This window comes from Monodon monoceros, unplaced genomic scaffold (genome assembly GCF_005190385.1).
Source record: "Monodon monoceros isolate NGI ecotype Baffin Bay Population unplaced genomic scaffold, NGI_Narwhal_1 Super_Scaffold_9, whole genome shotgun sequence".
Classification (NCBI taxonomy): Eukaryota; Metazoa; Chordata; class Mammalia; order Artiodactyla; family Monodontidae; genus Monodon; species Monodon monoceros.
Genome location: NW_021703786.1, coordinates 30,064,176 through 30,086,187, shown reverse-complemented (window position 1 = coordinate 30,086,187; position 22,012 = coordinate 30,064,176). Strand labels below are relative to the sequence as shown.

At 42.3% G+C, this 22,012-nt stretch overlaps 1 protein-coding gene across 4 annotated transcripts in view; it reads left to right on the top strand.

Moving 5' to 3' along the window:
- Positions 1 to 3,565: 3,565 nt before the first annotated feature.
- UNK (unk zinc finger) overlaps positions 3,566 to 22,012 on the top strand; it is a 33,946-nt gene continuing 15,499 nt past the window's right edge. Inside the window, exons 1-4 of one of the 4 annotated variants that reach the window (XM_029213336.1) lie at positions 3,594 to 3,739; positions 7,722 to 7,978; positions 8,268 to 8,433; positions 8,559 to 8,661. In XM_029213336.1, the coding sequence (XP_029069169.1) occupies positions 8,603 to 8,661 (59 nt within the window). In that variant the 5' untranslated portion in view covers positions 3,594 to 3,739; positions 7,722 to 7,978; positions 8,268 to 8,433; positions 8,559 to 8,602. Of the gene's footprint in view, positions 3,740 to 3,822; positions 4,406 to 7,721; positions 7,979 to 8,267; positions 8,434 to 8,558; positions 8,662 to 22,012 lie in introns of those variants that run through there. The other 3 variants (XM_029213337.1, XM_029213338.1, XM_029213335.1) reach the window with 3 other exon arrangements.

Below are 22,012 nucleotides of genomic sequence, written 5' to 3'. Positions count from 1 at the left end.
AATAGGACCTTAATTTGCATACACCAACGACTTTTTCTATTGGCTGACGCTTTCGCCGACGCGCTGACATCCCCCGACACAAAGGCCGTGCTTCGGCCCCGTTCGCTGATTGGCGGACATCTAGACCACTGATTGGCTGTTAAAGTGGCCTAATGATTGGATAAATGGAAAGCGGAATGGACGAATCAGAGTTTAGCACTAAGCGGCTCTTCTGATTGGATAAAATGGAGCTATGTTTGGATCCTTCCCTTGGTTTCAAAGCTCTACAATAGAAAGTCAATGCAAATGAATTGCACTGGTCCCTATCAGGACTTAAAGAGTCGGGACGGGAAGGAGCCTAACCTTATTTGCATCAAGCTAATACAATGCAGGAGGAGGAGAGGTTTCTTTAACGAAAATTTTGTAAATATTTTCCAATATATAAAAAAAATGTATTCCCTGTGATTACTTTTCAATGAAAAGGGAGTTCTTTTGTTTGGTGGGGAGGGGTAAATAATAGATACAAAAAACAAATGTCGATAAATTATTTTAGAAGTACTGTTTTGTATGTTATTAGACCATCACAAAATACTTTGTGATTTCAAAATGCTTAAACAAGAAGTAACCCACTAAGCAACATATTTTTAAAATTATGTAATTCAACTGAACTAAATGACTACAGCCAGAATGGGAATACTCAGTTCTAAAACTGTATTTGCATGTCCATAAAGAGCAAACAAAAGACAACGAAATTAAATACGTTCACTTGTATTTAATGGTATATCCTGGAATGTGTTACTTGTGAAGAAACAGGACAAATGTATAAAAATGGTAATCCCTACCTTTGCCTAAATGTCTTGAGTGGATTTTAATATTTAGTTTTGCAGGTGACTCAGTTATATAAAATATCAAAGCAGGCTTAAGATTAAGACCCGCCAAACAAAGCCCAGAAAATTGAAACAGAGCCTTGGGCATTCTACTCCGCAGTTCTTACTCTGGGTTCACCGAACTGATTTATTTATTCGTTGGCCGTGCCGTGCGGCATGTGGGATCTCAGGCTCCCGGTCAGGGATGGAACCCGCGCCCCCTGCGGTGGAAGTGCGGAGCCCTAACCACTGGAGGGCCAGGGAAGTCCCTCACCGAATATTTTAAATTATTAAAATAAAAAAGCAGCAAAACCAGGTACATATAGATTTCAACTCAGAGAATTATTATACATAAATACAAATACCTCAAAAATTTACTCCTGACACCAGAGTTCCCCCTCTCACCATCAATAGTGAGAAAAAAAATGCAGTTTGAAAAAGCAGCTATGGCAAAAAACACCTTTGACCCAACCTCTATTTCCAAATTCCTCTCGTTAATTTCAGCCCTCTCAATCATAACACGCACAGTATGTATTTAATCATTATATATCTAAACTTTTATGTGATAATTCAATCAACTTTAGTTTTCTGCCTTCTGCTCAAAGTTTAGGGTAGGGGAAAAATTAAGCTGTTTCATTCATGCCAGACTGAGAAGACAAACCAAGATGCCCTGTTCTCAGAACCTGGGTAAAGCCGAGAAACAGGGCGCTGGTTACATCTCACATAAGAGGCTGTCAAATGTCCTGGGATGTAACAAGAAAAATACCCTGTCATCTTTTTTTGACTGCTCAGATGGCCTGGAGAAAGAATGGACTCCTGAATTAACACCCATTTTGTGTTCCAAGGCTTTTCTAGGAGATCCAGAACCCTGTCTGTCCCATGCTTTCTACGGGAGAAATAGTCTAGTTCTCTGCCGCGCCCCCCATCCCCGTCCCCAGTTTTGCTAATTACTACAGAGGAACTAAAACTGCTCCAGGAGAAACTAGGTATGAATTTACATGCGTTCATCCATTTAAGGATGATTAGTGGAAACAGTTTGTCCCTCTTACTTGGCCGTCTTATCGCTATGTTCTTCTTTTTCCTAAGTGGACGCAGGGGAGGAAAAGCAACACAGGAAATAGGGAACAACTGAAAATGTTAATACAGTCAAAACAATGCAAAACATGATGCAGCATGTAGGCTACTGTCCTAGTTTCTGTTCTGTCAGACTTGCTGAGTAACTTCGCACAAGTTACTTAACCTCTCTGAGTTTTGGTTTCCTCTTCTGTAAATTAAGCAGTTTGGATGGTATCATCTCCCAATTCTACCAGTACACACTTATTCTGAAGCTCATGGTATACCCTTATTTAAAATCTAGCACTCTGAACTATATTTCTTCATTCAAATCACACTTGGGTATTTTGGGGATAACATATATGCCAATTATTTGGATTTAATAATAGGAGTAAAGCAATACACAACTTTTTTATCCTTTTGGAATTTTTCATCTTCAAATGCCCCTAGTGGTTAAACAACTGATTTGACATGTTTAAGAAATACCAGTTTCTCAACTTTGTAGGCTGACAATTTGGATTCTGATGGGAAGTTACTCATAACAAAATAAAATAGATATGTATCAGTCTTAAACATTAACTATTTTCCATTCACCCCACCCTGCTTCACCGGTAAGGTTATTCGTTATTCGGAATGTGTTTCTTTAATGAGATTAACATTAGTTAACGTTATCTAATAAAATGTAAATTAGTCTGTAAAACAATGGTTTTAAATAGATTCAATATGGAAAACAAAGTTAAATAACAAGTGTTAAAATATCTGTGAAGAACTTCGCCCAGCTGGCGGGAAGCAGGGAGGAGACATTTTCACCAGTAGAAGCGCTGGCATCCGCCGCAGGGAACTGGAGTGGATTATAAATCGCACTCCCTACTCAAACCCAGGCCCTTCCTCTGGACACTGTGATGCTTCTCGACGCCCCTGCAACTTGCCAGTATACCTGAGACTATGCTAGACGGAGATTAAATTCGTCCTTGGCCCTTAATGTACTGGAAACAAGTTGGTCAAGCCAGGTGTCGAGTTGAGAAGGGACCCAAGTCGTGGAGTTCCAGGTTTCAGGGCTGGTAAAGGTTTACGGAGCGCCTCAGCAAAGGCGCAGGAACAGAGTATTGTGTAGTGTAGCTCTTCGTTAGCAAAGGTTTCTTAAGCTGACTTCCAACGGGCAGACTTTCCTTCACGCCTCTCAGCTTGGTCCCACTACAGGAATGAGGATGTTGGCGGACTCCAGGTGCCTGAAGCTCAAAGGCCCACTGCTCAGGGCCGGCATCAGAACCGAGCCCAGGGTGTGCTAAGTATGGAGGCGAGGTAATTGTTACACTGTTGGCAGTGCAATTACACTTGGAACCGTTTCCCAGCAGTCGTTAGGCCCTCCCTGGCTCTGGGCCTCTTCTACTCCAGGGGCTCCAATTTCAGGGAAAGGCTCCCGACTACGAACCTGGAAAGACGCAGTTAAGAAGAAACGCAGCCGGACTGCAATCCCCAGAAACCGTCGCGGGCCCTCAGCATCCGGGACACCGCCTGCAAGGATCCCTGGGTATTGTGGTCCGTTCCTTCGGCAGCAACCCTCTGCTGACGGTAAAATTCCAGCCGAACCTGGGACCACAACTCCCAGCAACCCTTGCTGCCGTGCGGGGGGTCTTCACGTTCTCGTGGCGCGGCGCAGGCGCACTGGGGCCTCGGCGCGGACCGCGCAGACTGAATAATAAAAGGGGAGCGGCGAAGAGGCAGGAAGACAGGACCATGTCGAAGGGCCCAGGGCCCGGCGGCTCCGCAGCTTCCTCGGCGCCCCCGGCCGCCACCGCTCAGGTGCTGCAGGCACAGCCCGAGAAACCGCAGCACTACACGTACGTAGAGCCCCCCCCGCCGCGCGCGCACGCCTGACGTCAGCGGCCAGCGTGAGTCACGCGCGCAGGGAGAGCGCGAGGCGGCCTCTCCCTCCCCCCTTCTTCCTCCGGCCCGGCCCAGACCGGTTCCAACCTGCTGGGGCCGGTCCCAACTGCCTCCAACTGCCACGAACCTTTGGTCGGCTGAGGGGCGGGAAACCCGGTCCCCGCCGCCGAGTGGGGAAGGCGGGAGCTTGGGATGCGGAGTGCACACATCTTAGGCCGGGCCTTCGAGGCCTAACTGTTCCTCAGACCATAAAACCACAATCCCAGGCACTTTAGGGGCGATAAGAAGTCTAGGACGCTACCAGAATGAGTTCCTAAGGGGCCAGTCCTAGACCCGCTTATAAATGACCGTTAGCGTGAAGTCTTGTCAGGCGACCCATGCAGTGTGCACAGGGGGCCTTTTGTGTCCGTGAGGTCCGTGTGTTGTCCACAGAGGTCACCCTTGCTTGAATTCACTTAAACAGTTGACCGAGCCCTAGTCAGGGATCCCAAGGGTGATGGGGTCCGAATGTGTCCCCAGGCCCAAGCCAAAGGTGACATCAGAGGGAGCCCCGAATGCTGATGCTACGAGAGTCCAGTAAGATGGGAAGCCTTTTCCTGGGAATCTGCTTGTGTCTAAATGTAGGTCCTTGTCGTCTTTTTATAATATTGCCTCTCAAGGCGCTTCAAGCAACTGCCTAGTGCTAGATGCTTTGGGAGAAAGAGAAAAAGAGGCAGGCCCTCCTGTTAAGCACAATGTTGGTTTCCATTTTTCCCTGATGCTCTTTGAGTGCCCCACATCCCCTTCGTCTCCCAAGTTGTGAGCAAGTTTAGAAGGATCCCCAAGTGTACCTCAGTCTTGCTGGAGATTTTGGAAGTTGGGGGTTGAACAGCCCTTAAGGGGAACACGGTAATGCTGCCTGGTGAACCAAGAGCAAGAAGCATGTGTTGGAGTAGAAGGAAGTAGACAGGAGGAGCGCTTGTTTGTCACTGATGGAAGTGAGACCCATTGGGAGACTCTTCTGGGATAAGGGAACATCGATTTTAGGAAGTGTATTGGTTTCTTTGTGAGATTCTCTGTTACTGGTTGAAATCATTTGAAACTTTTTGTGGACTTAAGTCTGACTCATGTTAACTGTAACTTTTCTAATATGGCCATTTGCATTGCTTTCTTACTGGAGTTCTTTCTGCAGTCCTGCCGCTGGCTTTGGTGAGATGGTCTTATCTCAGAGAATTCAGTGATCAGATGAATGGTGTGGTCAGGCAACAGTAGGGTCTTGATTTGGAAATCTGCAAACTTCACCTTATTGGAACTTATTTATAATCACTGGTTGCTCAGATCACGTTTTTTCAGAAAAATACCGATAACATTTTGAGTAATGTGAATCTTGGTTTCAGCAACCTCTGTTTCTGTGTTGTGTTGTCATTGTCATTGAGTATATTATGGAGTCTATATTAGAAAGGCTTTCTAATCATGTTGGAATTGAGAGATGAAACAAGTCAACAGCTGTGTAAATGTTAATATGAGTCTTTGTCCTCTTGATGCTCATTTGTTTAAAATCTGTCTTTCCGTTCCTCATGGGGTAAGCACAGAGTAATCAGTCTTGGCTCTTAAAGTGGCTTAGTAGCAGATGAAACGCCCAGGCCTGATTGGGTGGTTGGTGGTTGGAGGTGTTCCCATCTCTTTATTTTCTGTTATCTGTTCGTGTGTGTGTGTGTGTGTGTGTGTGTGTGTGTGTGTGTCCAGAAATCAGAGATAGAAGTCAGTTGTCTTTCTTGGTAGGTTTATGAGCATTCAGAAACCTTGATGATTTGGAAAGCTTCATCCAGGTCTGAGGAGCAGGGAGCATGAGGACACATGATGGCACGAGTACACTTGTTGGCTCTGAATTTATTTATTAAAGGTGAACCCATTTGTTTTCCTTGGGGGTTAGGAGACACGAACATTTTAATTTTGATTTCAATATTTGCTATAAAATTTTGAGCTGCGGAGCATTTTTTTCATTCTCTTTTGTAGCATCAGTTTCCAGAACTCGTTCCAACCTGAATATGACCTTATCTAGTGCACTGATCCCATTGTTGAATACAGATCTAGACTCCTTGTTGTTTTTTGAATGTTTGTATTTTTTTACCTGTCAAATTTTTTTTACATTTTAAAACTTTCTGATATGTTAATTTTGTGTATTTTTTTGTACCTGATGTTATTTGAGATTATGTGACATGCATTAATTTTGCAGTAATCTAGAAGAGATTTGCATTAAAATTGAATCCCACTCATCATAATGTCAGTCTTGGCAAACACAGTTGAATCCATCAAAAGCAAAAATTGTGTTCCTGTTGGCTTGCTTCTTGCCCTTTATTCTTATACCACAACTAAAGTCCTAGAGTTTGAGCCCTCCTTTTCCCAAACCAAGAGGATTATTCGTAACATAGTTTGAAGGATAAATATTTTGTTGGCTTTTCTTTTTTGTAAGCTGTTGAATATTCTTACTTTAAGGGAAACTTGGAATTAATCCTTTCAGAAAACTGGTGTAGCGGGCACTTGTGCTAGACTTGAGGAATCCATCCCTTTTAGATAACGGTTATATCAGAATTTCCTCTGTTGTACAGTTCCAGGTATTGGATTAGCACTAAGTAAAATGATAATATGCATGTATTAGTACTTTTCAACACAAGAACCATGTGACCTCTTGCTACGTAATTTGTCTATTTTTTTTGACAAAGACTAAATTTAATACAGCTTTATTTAGAACAAGTCCATCATATTTTAGAAGAGTTTTATAAAAACAGACTGAAGAATGGGAAATTTTGGAGCAATTTACATTCTGAAATGTATCTACAAATTTAGCTAACTTTGGGCTTTCTTACTACATAACAATTATATTGTTAAAAGTGTATAGCTGAAAGGTCACAAAAAAACCTGCCATCTTTAATAAAACATCCCAGTTTTGGGACTTCCCTGGCCGTCCGGTGGTTAAGATTCTGCGCTTCCACTGCAGGGGGCACAGGTCCAACCCCCAGTGGGAACTAAGATCCCGCATGCTGTGTGGTATGGTCAAAAAAAATCCCAGTATTGGGAATTCTCTGTCAGTCCATTGGTTAAGACTTGGTGCTTTCACTGCCGTGGCCCAGGTTCAATCCCTGGTCTGGGAACTGAGATTGTGCAAGCCGCGCAGCATGGCCAAAAAAAAAAAATTAAGTTTTTGACCTCATTATTTTGACCCTATAAGAGGATATAAACCTCAAAGACATTAAATCATTTTTGGATTCTTTTACCTGCAATTGATTCTCAGACTTCTTAATTCTCTTGTATTAAAGGAAAATGAAATTCTAGTTTATTGACGGTTACTTGGAGGTTTCTGGCCACTGGGTGATTTCTTATAGGTAGACAGAGGATAAGTGCTTTATACTCATCTAGTCAGGTGTCGTTTTAATTTAGGACTGTTTCCTGGGCATCTTTAAAGAAGAATAATGTAGCAGTACTTCCATAGATAAACTACTTTGAGGGAAATTTGTTAGTTTATACATTATGTAAATGTCACGAGCTTCACTTGATTGCATCTGATTGTGTTTTGGAAAATCCAGGCAGTGAACAGTATTTAAATCATTATTGCAGATTGCAATAACTTTGTAAATACATTGCTAGAGCACAGCTTGTTGCACAATGGAAGTCATTGGAAGCATTGCTTAGCAGCCTTGGCAAGAATGAGTTAAATTACCAATAAACATTTCTGGATCTTGTTTACTTGTTTATCAAGGAGAACTAATTTCTTGCAGGACAAAAATTGAGAGCTCACTGTGGCCTTCAGGCAAGTCCACAAAATCCCCATTAATAAGTGTTAAGTGCCCATGCTAAGGGTAGACTCAATTTTAGCACCTAGTTGATATTTGCTATAATCTAAATTAATGATTAAAGTGAAGATTTGCTTAATGGTTAAGTTTTTTTGTTTTAATCCAGCTATGTTAGATACTAAAGAAGGCTTCCCCACAATCCATATGCATCTGCTTTGACTGGTGGTTTCTATCAACCTACAAAGACTGTGGCTTATTGGTGAGGGCAGCTGGACAACTCTGAGAGCAACTTAGAGAAATCCATCTTGGGCACACTCTATAAAGGAGCTCCTTCTCTGCAAATAGCACCCCAGATAAGTGCACAAAAGCAAGACACCCTCGTGGACCTACTTCCTCCCGCTTTCAACACCCTGATGCCTGAAGGTGAGGTCTCCTTCCTGTGTGTCTTAGAAGCTGTGAGCTCACTTAGGTAATGAGAGGCCTGCGACAGCCTGAGCACCGCACATCTGCAGGCTTTCCTACCAGACCTTTGCCTAAAGGTTATTTTTCTCATTAGGAGAGACTCTAGGTTAGAAGACTGATAAAAGTAAGGTTGCATTTAAAGCTACATTACTTTAAATAGAGAACTGATCTAGGGATTATTTTCTCAAGTGGGGACAATATTTGCTTAATCATAAAGTTTTTCATTTTGTTTTTTGTTTTTTTGATCCAGCTGTGCTTGATACTAAAGGAGGTTTTCCCACATATGCATCTTCTGTATTTTGAAATTACAACTATGGACAGTTATGGCTAATCATAGTAGATTGTCTTCCCTTCTTTTAACACCTTGGATGAATTTTGGGGCACATTAATGTGTTATGTGAAGATGGATGTTGAATGTAAGTTTCTCTGCCATTCTTAGCCAATATATAAAAATTACATTAGCCTAATTGCTAAAAATGCCAAGGATTTGCGTTCAGTATCTTTCTGGACAATGTAGTTTTCTTGTTTTCTTACCATATAGATACTCTATAGATTCACCCCAGCCAGCCATCTTAAAATACCTGCATGGGCAACAGAGAGATCTACGGAGAAAGTTTGGGTAAAATCATTGCATATGAAAATAGGTATGGGGTTTATTTTGGGGGGATGGAAATGTTCTGGAATCAGACCATGATGATGGTTACACAACATGATGAATATCCTAAAAACTAATGAAATGTACACTTTAAAATGGTGAATTTTTATGTTGTATAAGTTACATCTCAATTTTTTTGGACAAAAGCGTTGTTATAATCAGTGTATATGAGTCCCTCCTACTAGAGAGGCCTTAGACACATGGCCTATCAGGGCTTGGCAGCATCATTCAGCATGGGAAAGCCTGCAGTTTGTGAAGAGCTCTTGGCACCCTTTTCCCAGTCTTCTCAATGGCTTCGTCTCCGTGTATCCATTCTAGGCGAATGCCTCCATGTTGTAAGTCTGAGGAGATTCTTTTAAGAAGTGAATACTCAGCAAGTTTGAGACTCCTAGTTGTTGGTAGTTGTACTTTAAATTGTCTCTGAATTGGTAACCATTATAAAGAACAAGCACACTTTTCCCAATACCTTCATAAAATGAATTGTGTTTACTTCCTAGGGTGGGTGGGATGTAGAAGAGGTTGCTGTTCTGCTAAAATGAATTGATTCTGTTCATCAGGTATTGTGATGATTGTTCTAATGTTCACATGGGCATTTCTGTAAGAATAGGCCATGTGTTTTAGGCATTTAAAGTGATATCAATGGCTATAATATTTTCGTTCAAATAATCTCAACAAACTTTTAATATTTTCTCTATAAAACCCCTCAACTTTCACCCCTTTTTTCTTTGCCAGTGTGTAGAATTTGACAGCAGTATCAAGAGCTGGTGAGGAGGAGAAGATGGAAAGGAGTCTAGCAACTTAAAAATCTCATAGCGTTCTGTGAGGTGACCTTTTTCCTGTTGGTGGCTCAATTTATTTAGGAGACAAAGAAGATACTAAGGCCTGTGATAGTATCGTCATGTCATATCTGAGCTTATTTTCCTCCCTTATTCTTTACATCACAGTTTGCTTTTTGTGTTCATAAGTTGACTCATTTGTTTCCTATTAGTATTTGGAACACCATATGGTCACCATAAGTCCTAACAAAATGACTTCTAGTGAGGAGGGGAAGACCCATGTTCCCACCTTCCTATGAAATTTTGGCCTATTCACAAAACTACCCCATTGAAGAGAGATAGTTATGCTTAGGAAGGAAGAGGTTGATAAAAACATTTGGCATGGTGTTTTATGACTTAAAAATTTTAAGTTGTAGTTTTTATATCTAAGCTTTTATTAATTTTGGTAAGAACATTACTATATCGTTTTTATTTCACTTTTAGTGCTAAGAGGTGCCAAGCATCTGGTAGCCTGCCAGTTTAGGATGTGTGTAAGTCAAACAACATAAATTAGAAACTTGTACTTATATTTTCTTATTTAAAACCAAACAGAACAGATTTTACTATTGAACTTTTATAATGAACACATAAAATGAATATTAAATATCCAATAGAGTACATTGAAGTTAACATTTCTGTTTTTGTTTTTAGTAACTTATTGTATTGTATTGTAATTATGGCCTGTCAGAAACTCCCAGACATACTTTCAACAGCTTCTAGAGAGCCACTTATGCTTATTTGTTACTACTCTTGTTTTTCCTGTAGCTCAGTTAAGAAAAGCATAGTTAACAGCATGGTGTTTAAGACTAGCAACTCTAGGACCAGACTGTCCGGGTTTGAAGCCCAACTCTGCCGCTTACTAGCTGTGGGACCTTGGGCAAGTGACTTCCCTCTTTGTGTGTCAGTTTCCTGATGATACCAATAATAGCTGTGCCAAGGGGTAGTTATGAGGATTCAGTGAATTAATGTATATAAAGTGCTTAAAACCGTGCCTGGCACTTAGCACAGTGTAAGTACTATTCTTATCAGTGTCTGAACAGTGCTCAGGTTACTGCTTTCAGCTGCATTGCTACCTCCTTCAACAGCCTGTGGGTCCGTGTTGTCTTCAGAGCACTCTCCTCTCTTCCCTGTCCATTCGAATTTCACTTCAGTCGCGGTTCTTATAGCCTCCATCAGCCTGGTTATATCAGACAATGAATTTGTGTTCTCAACGGAACTACTCTTTCAGGGATCAAGACTGTTGTACAGAAGTGTTCAAAATAACACATCAGTTAAAACCTTTATACTAAAATGTTTGTCAAATTGGAAGCTTTTGAGGCCAGCTATTTACAGGAAAACTTTGAACCAAAGCAAGGTGTTATCTAATTTAGGGAATGAACCAGGGTTTTCAGTACCCCTCACAGATTCTCCAGAATCAGTGACGTTGAGTCACTGATTACATGAACTTTCCTCAGTTTTACCACTTCCAGGATCCTTAGGGCAAGGAGAAAATTATAGACAGAAGGAACCAGGAACACCAACGTTGCACCGTTCATGGTTCTTGTTAGTTCTTGGGGCCGGGACATGTCACAGATAACCAGCTTTTTCCCCGTGAGAATGGGCTGAAATCATTTGCTGGTGAGTGACTCCACCCCACCTTAAAGTGTTTGCTTGCTTAAGTGCCTGTGATGCTTGTACTGTGGGTTCCTGTGTATGTAACTGTGTGCTAAGATAGTTTCATTGTATCTGGGAGGTTGGTACTGGCCCCAAGGTCTTTGGCTAAAACCCGGTTATAGGATTAAAGCCTGTCTTAAAGATTTAGACACATGCAGAAATTCACTAGATGCTTATTTTGTTTGCCTGAATAATACTATCTGGGCTTGCTTTTTCTGCCAGAGAGAGTGTTCTAAACCAGGATCACTTCAGAAGATAGCACGTTATCTTATTTATCTTTTTTTTTTTTTTTTTTTTTTGCGGTAAGCGGGCCTCTCACCGATGTGGGATGTGGCCTCTCCGTTGCGGAGCGCAGGCTCCAGACAAGCAGGCTCAGCGGCCATGGCTCACGGGCCCAGCCGCTCCACGGCATGTGGGATCTTCCCGGACCGGGGCACAAACCCGCATCCCCTGCATCGGCAGGTGGACTCTCAACCACTGCCCCTCCAGGGAAGCCCACGTTATCTTATCTTAAATAAAGATTTGGACAAATAATTGTCCAAATATTTACCAATAACTAATTTTAGCTTTATTTGGCGTTGATTTTTTAAAAAGCCATTTTTTTTTTTGTAACTCTTACTGGTGTGGTTATTGTCATAAAGTTGTATGGTTTCTGGGTTATGTTTGGTGTCAAAACGGAATGTGTATGTATATCCTTACAAACATTGAATCCAGAACTAATAGTTTACCTAAAGCTCTTCAAAAATGAGGAAAGGTTTTTCAGCAAATTGTAAGAAATATTTATTTTTACACACACACACACACACACACACACACACACACACACACACACGGATAAGTAATTTAGGATTCTTAATCTACTGCTTATCTGCTCTTACAATATTCTCCTTGAAGTTAAAAAAGATTTTATTCTCAAACTTAAAAAATGAAGAATCTTTGGTAAGTCATGAACTATGAGCTCTGTGACTAAATTTCTTTATAGGAGTTATGTATGGGGAAAATAAAGTAGCCAGTAGGGTTAATATAAATATGGAAAACAGATTATAGATAAGTGTCATTTGAGCCTTTGGACACCACAGTGTTGTCTTCGACAGTGACTGGAATTTTTTTGGGTTTTTTGTTTGTTTTGTTTTTTCTTTCCTTTGCTAGTTTCAGAATCCTATCACATTGTGGCTAGATTTCATTAAGCAATATTTAAGAACAGGACCATTTCTTGCACTTTAAGATTCTGTTTCCGTGATAAAGCTTGATTATTGCTTGAAATAGATGAAATTCGGATTTAATAAGACTAGCTGTAATAAAGATGAACAGTGGTGGCTTATTAGGGATATGGGTACATCTGTCACGTTGCCAGATCTCTGCTACCCCTGTGTGAGTCTCATGAGCAGTGACCACTGACTAGCCAGGAGAGCAGCTGGCTCCCCAGGAGCAGAGCTATGACCTTCAGTCTGCGAGGTGTCAGGGGTGGGTTTCTACTGTCAGCTCTGTCTGTTGCCCCCTTTTCGTTGGGCTCACAGATTGCTGTTCACTGTGCACATTGGGATCGAGTCCCAAGCACACACCATCTCTTCCTGTTGCTTCTCCAGAGGCCATCATTGTCTTGCCTATGTGCCTTTTTATTCAAATCTGACCGTTTTACATACGGATCCAATCAGACTTTACAAATCATAAGCAGGATGACATTCTAATAGTCATTTGTTTTACAGATTTACCACAGTTCACTTTTAACTTAAAAGAACTCTTCTGACTTATTAGCATCATATATCTTTCATTTAATTTTGGAAAAGCCACGATAACCACTAAAATCAATAATACTGGGTGTAGTTTTCTTTCCAGTTTTTCTTTCTGCATATAGTTTACCTAATTGTCCAGTTATGTATATATATTTTTTTCTTTCACTTAATATATCTCTAGTTTGTACCTAGCTTTTGCCAAATAGTCATCATAATACCTTTTAGTTGAGGAAACAGAAAAAGGAATTTAATACATCTCTGTTTATCTCTGCACATTCTCAGCAGCAATTACAGAGTGAGCCATCCCACTGGTTGCTTTTCTAGTCTGCATGTGAAGCTGAAGATCTTAAATTTAGTGTTGAGGGTGAGGAACAAGGCTGTGCAGACTTTGTGGGCAAAGTAGCTAGAGAAGTTACTGATTTCTTAATTGCCAGGAGAAGCATCTAAGTTGCTTGTCTGTGTTTTGCTGGGTTAGTGCATAGCTGCTGTGGACCAGGCTTGTACCACTTGGGTTGCTTTAACACTTTTGCTTTTTCTTGGACAAACATGTCCTGAACACCTGCTACAAGCTGGCTTTGTGCACGGGTACAAAGATGAATAGACCTGGCTGTATACAAAGCAGTTGAAATCAACTGTGGTGGGGCCATACCTGCTGTATTCACACAGTATGGTGGAAACGTGGAAGAGAGGGCAATTAATACCACTGGGCAGGGCAGGAAGCTCTTATGCAGAGAGAAGCCAGAAGGGCGATCCAGACACAGGAGCAACATGATTGAAAGTATGGAGGTAAAAAATGAGGGGAGGCTATGGTGTGTTGAGCAGAGGTCAATAAACTGTGGCTCATACGACAAATCTAGCCTGCTGCCTGCTTTTGTATGGCCCATGTACTAAGAATAGTTTTTGCATTTTTAATGGTTGAAAAAGAATATTTCATGGCACATGAAAATTATATGAAATTTAATTTTCGGGACTTCCCTGGCAGTCCGGTGGTTAAGGCTCTGTGCTTCAAATGCAGGAAGTGTGGGTTCGATCCCTGGTTGGGGAATTAAGATCCCACATGCCGTGTGGCCCCCCAAAAAAAAAAAAGAAATTTAATTTTCAGCATCCATAAGTACAGCTTTATTGGAAGCCACGCTCATTGGTTTAGATATTGTCTATGGCTGCTTTTGCAGTTTAACCACAGAGTTCAGTAGTTCTGATGGAGACCAGACTGTTGCTCTGCATTGCTCTTCAGTGCGCTACAAATCAGGGTGACACAGTTACAACTTGACAGTGTTTCCAGCGCCATGTGTGTTAGCATACCACAATGTTTTATTTATTCTTTATTACCAGTGCCTAAGTATCACGTCAAAACGAGAAGAATGGACTTGGAGTGTCGTGTTTTTAGGGCACAGGGGAGTGTGGATTTTCTTGTCACTGAATTAGTTGGCAAAGCTATCTGTAATTAAAAAGCTGTGCTGAAAGAATCCATTAACATTACCAGACTATGTAGTTGTCACAATATTCCCAACTCCTAGGAAGGCAACGGTCAGAAAAATTAGAAAATTCTAAAGAGACTGTTTCATTACAGCAGAATTTCTTCACAAAAATGAAAACGAAAAAAAAATAAAAAAATGAAAACGAGGCTACAACTGAAGTAAGTTTCCGAGTGGCTCATGTGTTAGCCAAGCAAGGAAAGCCATTTACGGATAGAGAATTAATTAAATTATGTTTGAGGGAAGAAGCTGAAGAAACATGTCCAGAGAAAACAAACTTGTTTAAGAGCATTAGCCTTTCAGCAAGAACAGTTTCTCAAAATGTTGAGGTCAATGGGAAACACATCAGTGGTCAATTAGAAAACAAGGCAAATGATTTTGTGTGGTTTTTCTTGGCTCTTGATGTGTCAACAGAAGTTACTGTTTTATTCATGAAGTCAGTGCCGCGTATGAAGTGACTGAAGAAGTAGCTTCTATGAATAGTCTACTTAAAACTACAGCTGAGGATATTTTCCTTTCAAAGACATTAAGAAAACAATTCACTACGGCCTGAAGTATAATCTGCTGATATCTGTTACAACTGATGATGGTAGGAATATGTGTGGAGCAGAAAAAGATCTAATTGGACAAATTTACAAAGCTTACGAAAACAGAAGGTGTTTAAAGCCTGTGGTTATTCATTGTATTCATCGGCAGGGACTCTGTGGAAAGTATTCGAATCTGTCGAGTTCTTGAACTGCTAGGATCAGTGATGAGCTTCACTCCCTCTTGTGGACTTAACAATCCTCAATTCCATGAATTTTTATCAAAAATAAAAGCTGAATATTCTGGCATGCCCTACTACACAACTAGATAGCTTAGCAGTGGTGAAGTTTTCTTGTAAGTTTTTGAGTTCAGGGCTGAGATTGAAATTTTTCTGAAAGAAGAATCATTCTCAACCACTATTACCGAATGCTGAATGGCTTTGGAAGTTAGCTTTTGCTGCAGGCTTGATAATGTTTCTTAATGAATTCACCCTAAAATTACAAGACAAAACATCACTTATACGCAAACCTTATGTTGCAGTAAAGTCATTTTGACAACTAACGTTTGAAACATGTCATGTCAAACTACCTTACACACTTCCTCTGCTGCCAGAAGTTAAAACAAAGGGGAGATCTCTATCCCTACACAAATTTACCATGGATATGATTTCATTGATTGATTGATTGATGCGTCGGGTCTTAGTTGTGGTGCTCAGGCTCAGTGCCACACAGCATGTGGGATCTTAGTTCCCTGACCAGGGATCGAACCTGCGTACCCGCACTGGAAGGCAGATTCTTAACCACTGGACCACCAGGGAAGTCCCTACCATGGATATGATTTCTGAACACAAATTATAGTTTGAGCAGTGATTTTGCATCTTGATAGGAATACAAAGGAAATTTCCATATTTCAAAATCCATCTACCTTTGCAAATGAGTTTACGCCAAACCTTCAATTGGAAGTAGCATCATATGGGGGGATATATGTATACTTACAGCTGATTCACTTTGTTATACAACAGAAACTAACACAACATTGTAAAGCAATTATACTCCAATAAAGATACTAAAAAAAAGTATCAAGACACTAATAGAATTCTATAAATGTATTCTAAGACCAATATGCTCAATTAAAATCATGCTTGTAGAATGATAACAACATTTGTCAGTACCTATCTATGTGAAAAGACATTTTCAAAGGTGAAATAAGTAAAATCTTATTACCGAATCAGCATTAACAGATGAACATTCGTAACCAATTTTGGTGAAAGGGACCCCCAACTTTGCAAATGTTATTCCTGCCACCCTAAGTCCATTCTTATTAGTAGACCTGTGTTACCAAAAATTATAGCCAATTATTATTTTCACCAATAAAAAATCTGTGGAAATTTGTTTTTTCTCTTGTTACGTAAGTACGTACGTAATATCCTCAGTTTGGCCTTTTAGCCCTCAAAGTCTGAAATACTTACTCTATGGTCCTTTACAGAAAAAGGTTTGCTGACCCTGCTGTAGAGTTTAGCTTGCTGTTGGCGAGAGGAGCAGGTCAGTGGCAGCAGGGGAGGTAGAGTCAGAGTGAGGCCATGCTAAGCACGATTCTAGAAGCAGGGGGGAGCTAGATAGATGTGGATTAAAACGTCAGCTACGTCCTCCCCATTGCTTCTAAATTTACGTGGTTTGGGGACTTCCCTGGCGGTCCAGTGGTTAAGACTTCGCCTTCCAGCACAGGGGGTGCGGGGTCAATCCCTGGCCAGGGAGCTAAGATCCCACATGCATTGCGGCCAAAGAACCGAAACAGAAAACAGAAGCAATACTGTAACAAATTCAATAAAGACTTAAATTGGTCCATGTCAAAAAAAAAAAAAAAAATCTTGGAAAAAAATTGAAAAAGGACTTCCCTGGTGGCACAGTGGTTAAGAATCCACCTGCCAGTGCAGGGGACACATGTTCAATCCCTGGTCTGGGAAGATCCCACATGCCGAGGAGCAACTAAGCCCGCAAGCCACAACTACCGAGCCTGCACTCTAGAGCCCGCGAGCCGCAACTACGGAGCCTGTGTTCCACAACTACTGAAGCCCGTGCACCTAGCGCCTGTGCTCTGCGATGAAGAGGAGCCCCGGCTCCCCGCAACTAGAGAAAGCCCACGTGCAGCAACGAAGACCCAATGCAGCCAAAAATAAATAATTAAAAAAATAAATTTATGTAGTTTTTCTAACAGTCATCTCTAATACTTTTCTGTTTATTCAGTTTATTCAAATTCTGCTCACCCTCCTACCCAGGGGAGAGTGAAACACCCAAACAGATAAAGCTATTAAGTGAGACAATTTAGAATAGGATTTAAAGTTTAGCTGGAGGGAATTCCCTGCGGTTATAGGACTCTGTGTGCTGCCAAGGGCGTGGGTTCCATCCCTGGTCCTCAGAGGACTAAGATCCCGCAAGCTGAGCGTACAGCCCCAAAAATAAAGTTTAGCCGGAAATTGAGCTGGTAGCAGTTCACACTTGATTTAACACCTTAAGAGTGATGTAGGGACTTCCCTGGCGGTCCAGTGGTTAAGACTTCACCATTCAATGCAGGGGGTGCGGGTTCGATCCCTGGTCAATCCCTGGTCAGGGAGCTAAGATCCCACATGCCTCTTGCGGCCAAAAAACTAAAACAGAACAGAAGCAACATTGTAACAAATTCAATAAAGACTTTAAATATGGTCCACATCAAAAAAATCTTAGAAAAAGTGATGTAATTTACTGAATATATTGTTAATCCCTTATGTTATCACTGTTGGTTTAATGGGGCAAGTGATTGAATTTTGATTTCAAGTAGCCTGATTTTTGCTGTTTTAGAATTTTGGAAAGTAAAGATAATCCAGTAAATATTGAAAGTATCACCTGATTTTTTTTTAAATGTTTGCGTGTATTTGATTTTAAAAGTTTTTTAGGGAGAGGTATTAGTTTTATAAAGCAGTTCAGTAATATGATACCTTATGATTATATTTGTGTAAAAGTACTGGGAGAAAATTAACCAGAAGTCTAGCATTATTCGTGGTGGGATTAAGGGTGATTTCGCCCTTTTTTAAAAAAAAAATATTTTTTTAAATTTATTTTTGTTTGGCTGCATTGGGTCTTTATTTCTGCACGCGGGCTTTCTCTAGTTGCAGTGAGCGGGGGCTACTCTTCGTCCCGTTGCGCGGGCTTCTCATTGCGGTGGCTTCTTTTGTTTTGGAGCACCGGCTCTAGGCACGCGGGCTCAGTAGTTGTGGCTCGTGGGCTCTAGAGTACAGGCTCAGTAGTTGTGGCTCACGGGCTTAGTTGCTCTGCGGCATGTGGGACCTTCCCGGACCAGGGCTTGAACCCGTGTCCCCTGCGTTGGCAGGTAGATTCTTAACCACTGTGCCACCAGGGAAGTCCCCCCTTTTCTACATTTAAAAACTTTTTGTAAGTGGGCATGTTACTTGCACAATGATCCTTTACATTTACAGATAAACCATTAATGGGATAATTAATATGATGTCCTAAAAAGGAGTGAAAGATAACTTTGAAAGTCAGCCCCTGTTGGGACAAACATGCGGGCGCTGCTCCTTAGTCAAGGTGAGACTCTGAGCAACCTCAGTGTTCCTCCAGCCTTCGTTGATCCTTCTCCTGGGAAGGACGAAGATGTGGCTTTTTCCATCAACTCTTACTGATTCAGGGCCTGAGTGGTTTCTTGACTCATCCTGGCCACAGTAGGTCACTGAGGCCTTGCAATTTGAAGCTAGTCCACATTTATTGTCTTTTATCCTTGAGTGCGGGTATTCCTGGGAGATGGAGGTGTGAAGAATTGAGCTCTGTGGCCCTGTGCGCCCCCCAGATCTTGGGGTGGGGCAGGGGTGGTTGGCGAGTCTTCTCTCCTAACCAGGGATTCCAGGACTTCTTGGTTTTCCTGAGAGCTGGTTGAATTGGAATGAGTAAGTTTCAGCCTATTTTCTTAGATCTTATGCTTTCAGACCTTTAAAATGGAAAGATCGGTTGGAGCTTAATGGAGACAGTTGTTCATTTCCACTGAAAATTTGTTTCTTTTCAATCCATGAAAGTAGAAAAGAGTGATTTCTAAGTGCGTTTCTCCTTGCTGTCTGGGCAGTGTGTTGCTGGTTAGCACAAGGTTAGAGGGGGACAGGGAGAGTGGGAAGTTCTGACTAAACATTTTGGTTCCCAGGTGGAGGATGGCACAGTTCTGTTAATGGCTTAAGCAGAAGGTTAGACATTTCTCTCATTGATTATTGTTGGTTGAAAGTGGGTATTCTGCCGGCCTAGACTCAGTCATTTGGCCCCTTCTCTCGTGAGAGGCTTTTCTGCAGGACAGTCCGCCCTGTCTGCAGAGTTACAAATTTCCTGCACTGTAGTGCTTTTCACCAGGGAATAGGATTGAGCTTCCAGCTCTCAATGTCTGCCTGTGCGCGGCATCATAAAATTGTTAATATCTTTGTAGACTTTGCCTCTTGTGTGACTTCTTGTTACATTCATTCAGCAAACTGTCACTGTACTGGATTATTACATGCTTGCTGTCAAGGACTTTATAATCTAGTAATAGAGGAAAACGTACACATTATTAATATGCAGTGCAGGATAAGGACTATAAGAAATGTCCAGAGAAAGTGCTGTAAAAGCTTAGAGATGATAACTTAGCTGGAGACAAGGGCAGGAGGGGGAGGATAGGTAGAGGTCAAGGAAAACTTCATGGAAGTGATGGCATCAGAAGATTAATTACCATTGAATTCAGCCTTGAAAGATTTCTACAGGTGAGGAAGGGGACATGAGCAAAGGCAGGGAAGCTCAAGATCTCTTTGCAAGACACCAAGGACTCCAGTGTTACTGGATTCAAGAGAAATGGGGCTGGAAGAGTTCATTGGACCAGATGTGTAGGGCTTGAAATGCCAGGCCGAATAGTTGGTCTTTATCAGTGGCTACTCGTGGAAGCTAAAGGCTTTTAAGAAAGTGAAAATTACATTTGGGTTCTGGGAAAAATGATGAGTACTGTGCAACATAAACTGGACAGGGGAGAGGCCGGATACAAGGAGACCGGTTTATTAAGAGGTACCAAGTGCCTGACCCATGGTGGTGGGAATGGAGATGAAGAGGCTTAGAATGAGGTAATTTGTTGCTTCCATGTCTTTCCTCTGTGACACCTCTGCCAGCTGGAGCCCTTTGGAGCCGTGGCATCTGTAGGTAACACTGTGGACATGGCTGCCCCAGAGAAGCAGGCTTGCCAGGAACTCTCTCCGAGAGGACAGACTGTGTCCACAGTCACTTCTCTGGACTGCCTCCCTGGGTTTTTACTGAGGCATTGATACTAAGCAGGCAGATGCCACTCTTAGGGTTGCTAGATTTAGCAAACAAAAATAGAGGATGCCAGGGACTTCCCTGGTGGTCCAGTGGTTAAGACTCCGTGCTCCCAATGCAGGGGGCCTGGGTTCAGTTCCTGGTCAGGGAACTAGATCGCACACGCATGCCTCAACTAAAGATCCTGCACGTGGCAATGAAGATCCCGTGTGCTGCAACTAGGACCCAGCGCAGCCAAATAAATAAAAGAAGAAACCCAAGCTATGCTTTAAAAAAAAAAAGAGGATGCCAGTTAGATTGAAATTTCAGATAATGGATAATTTTTTAGTATAAGCATGTCCCACAAAATATTTGATTTATCTGATATTCCAGTTTAACTGGATGTCCTGTATTTAGTCTGTCAGTCCTAACTATCAATACTTCTCATTCTTCCCTGGCCCTGGGATCAGCTTCATCCGCTCCCATTTCCTACCTGTTACCTCCTGAATTAGTCTCCTGTGGGTCAGGAGTCAGAGTATGTGCTGCGCAGGAGAGATCAGTCTAGCAGTTTGGGGGGTTGGTGTCCCAACTCAGTGCCAGGGTTTGATACTGCCACATACTGTACCTGTGTACAGTATGCAGGGCAGATTTCTGTCTATAACCAGACAGAGGGAGACAGGAAGACCTTACGTTCCAATGTCAAAGGGGCTGTGAGAGGCTCTACGGAGCCTTCCAGGTTTCAACCCAGTGTCTCAGAATATATCTGCAGCCTGGAGATGATATCCCTGAAATGTGGCTCCTCCCACACCTCACCTCATCCTCATTTCCCTTTTCCAGTTCTACCCCACTCACATTCCACAAAGGCGCTCGGAGCTCTTTGATTTAGGCATACTGTTGCTAAGCTCGTACTGTTCCCTTTGCCTAAAACACCCTTCCCACCTTCTTCACCCACAAGTACCTCTCCTTCCCTTCCCCCTTCCTCTGTGCCAGCCTGGGTCAAGGATCCTTCCTCTGGGTTCCCAAAGAGCCCTCTGCAAACCTTCCTCATAACCTTTTCCACAGTTGATTGATTCCACCTGTTACGGTGTGTCTCCCATGAAAATATGGGCTTCCTAAGGATAAGGACCTGCTACGTCAGTGTCCTCAGCGCTCACCACCATGCTTGCATCTAGTAAGTGCTCAGTAAATAGGTGCTGAATGAATAGGATGCTATCTGGAAGCTTCACTGTCCCTTAAACCCCCTATCTGTGTTCTTTAGGGAGCACCCAGCTCCAGCTTCCCCCTGCCCAGTACACACGCCTGGACATTTCTCCACACTTCAGGGCTGGGAGGATTTGGGGTTTTTTGGCCACGCCACATGGCTTGTGGGATCTTAGTTTCCCCGACCAGGGATTGAACCCGGGCCCTTGGCAATGAAAGCACGGAGCCCTAACCACTGGACTGCCAGGCAATTCCCCTTGTCTGGGAGGATTTTACAGCACTCTCGTTAGCGTTAAAGAAAACCTGTCTGGAAAGTCTCAGCCCTGGACCTACCTGTCCCCACACCTTCCATATGCCCAGACTGATGAGGCCCTGCATATCCTGGCATGAGCCAAAGACATGGGCTGGACCCTCTCGCCTGTTTCCCAGGCATTCCAGCTCCAGGTGGCTGCTCTCTCCACCCTCCCTTCTGCACACAACCTTCTGTGCCTTCTAGAACCATCCTCCTCACTGGCATCAAATGTCTTCTATCAAGCCATTTGTTGCCTTCATTGCTAGGGCTTGAAGGAATGAATATAGGGAACTGGGCTGCCTGCTTGTGCCCACCGTGTGTGTGTGTGTGTGTGTGTGTGTGTGTGTGTGTGTGTGTGTGTG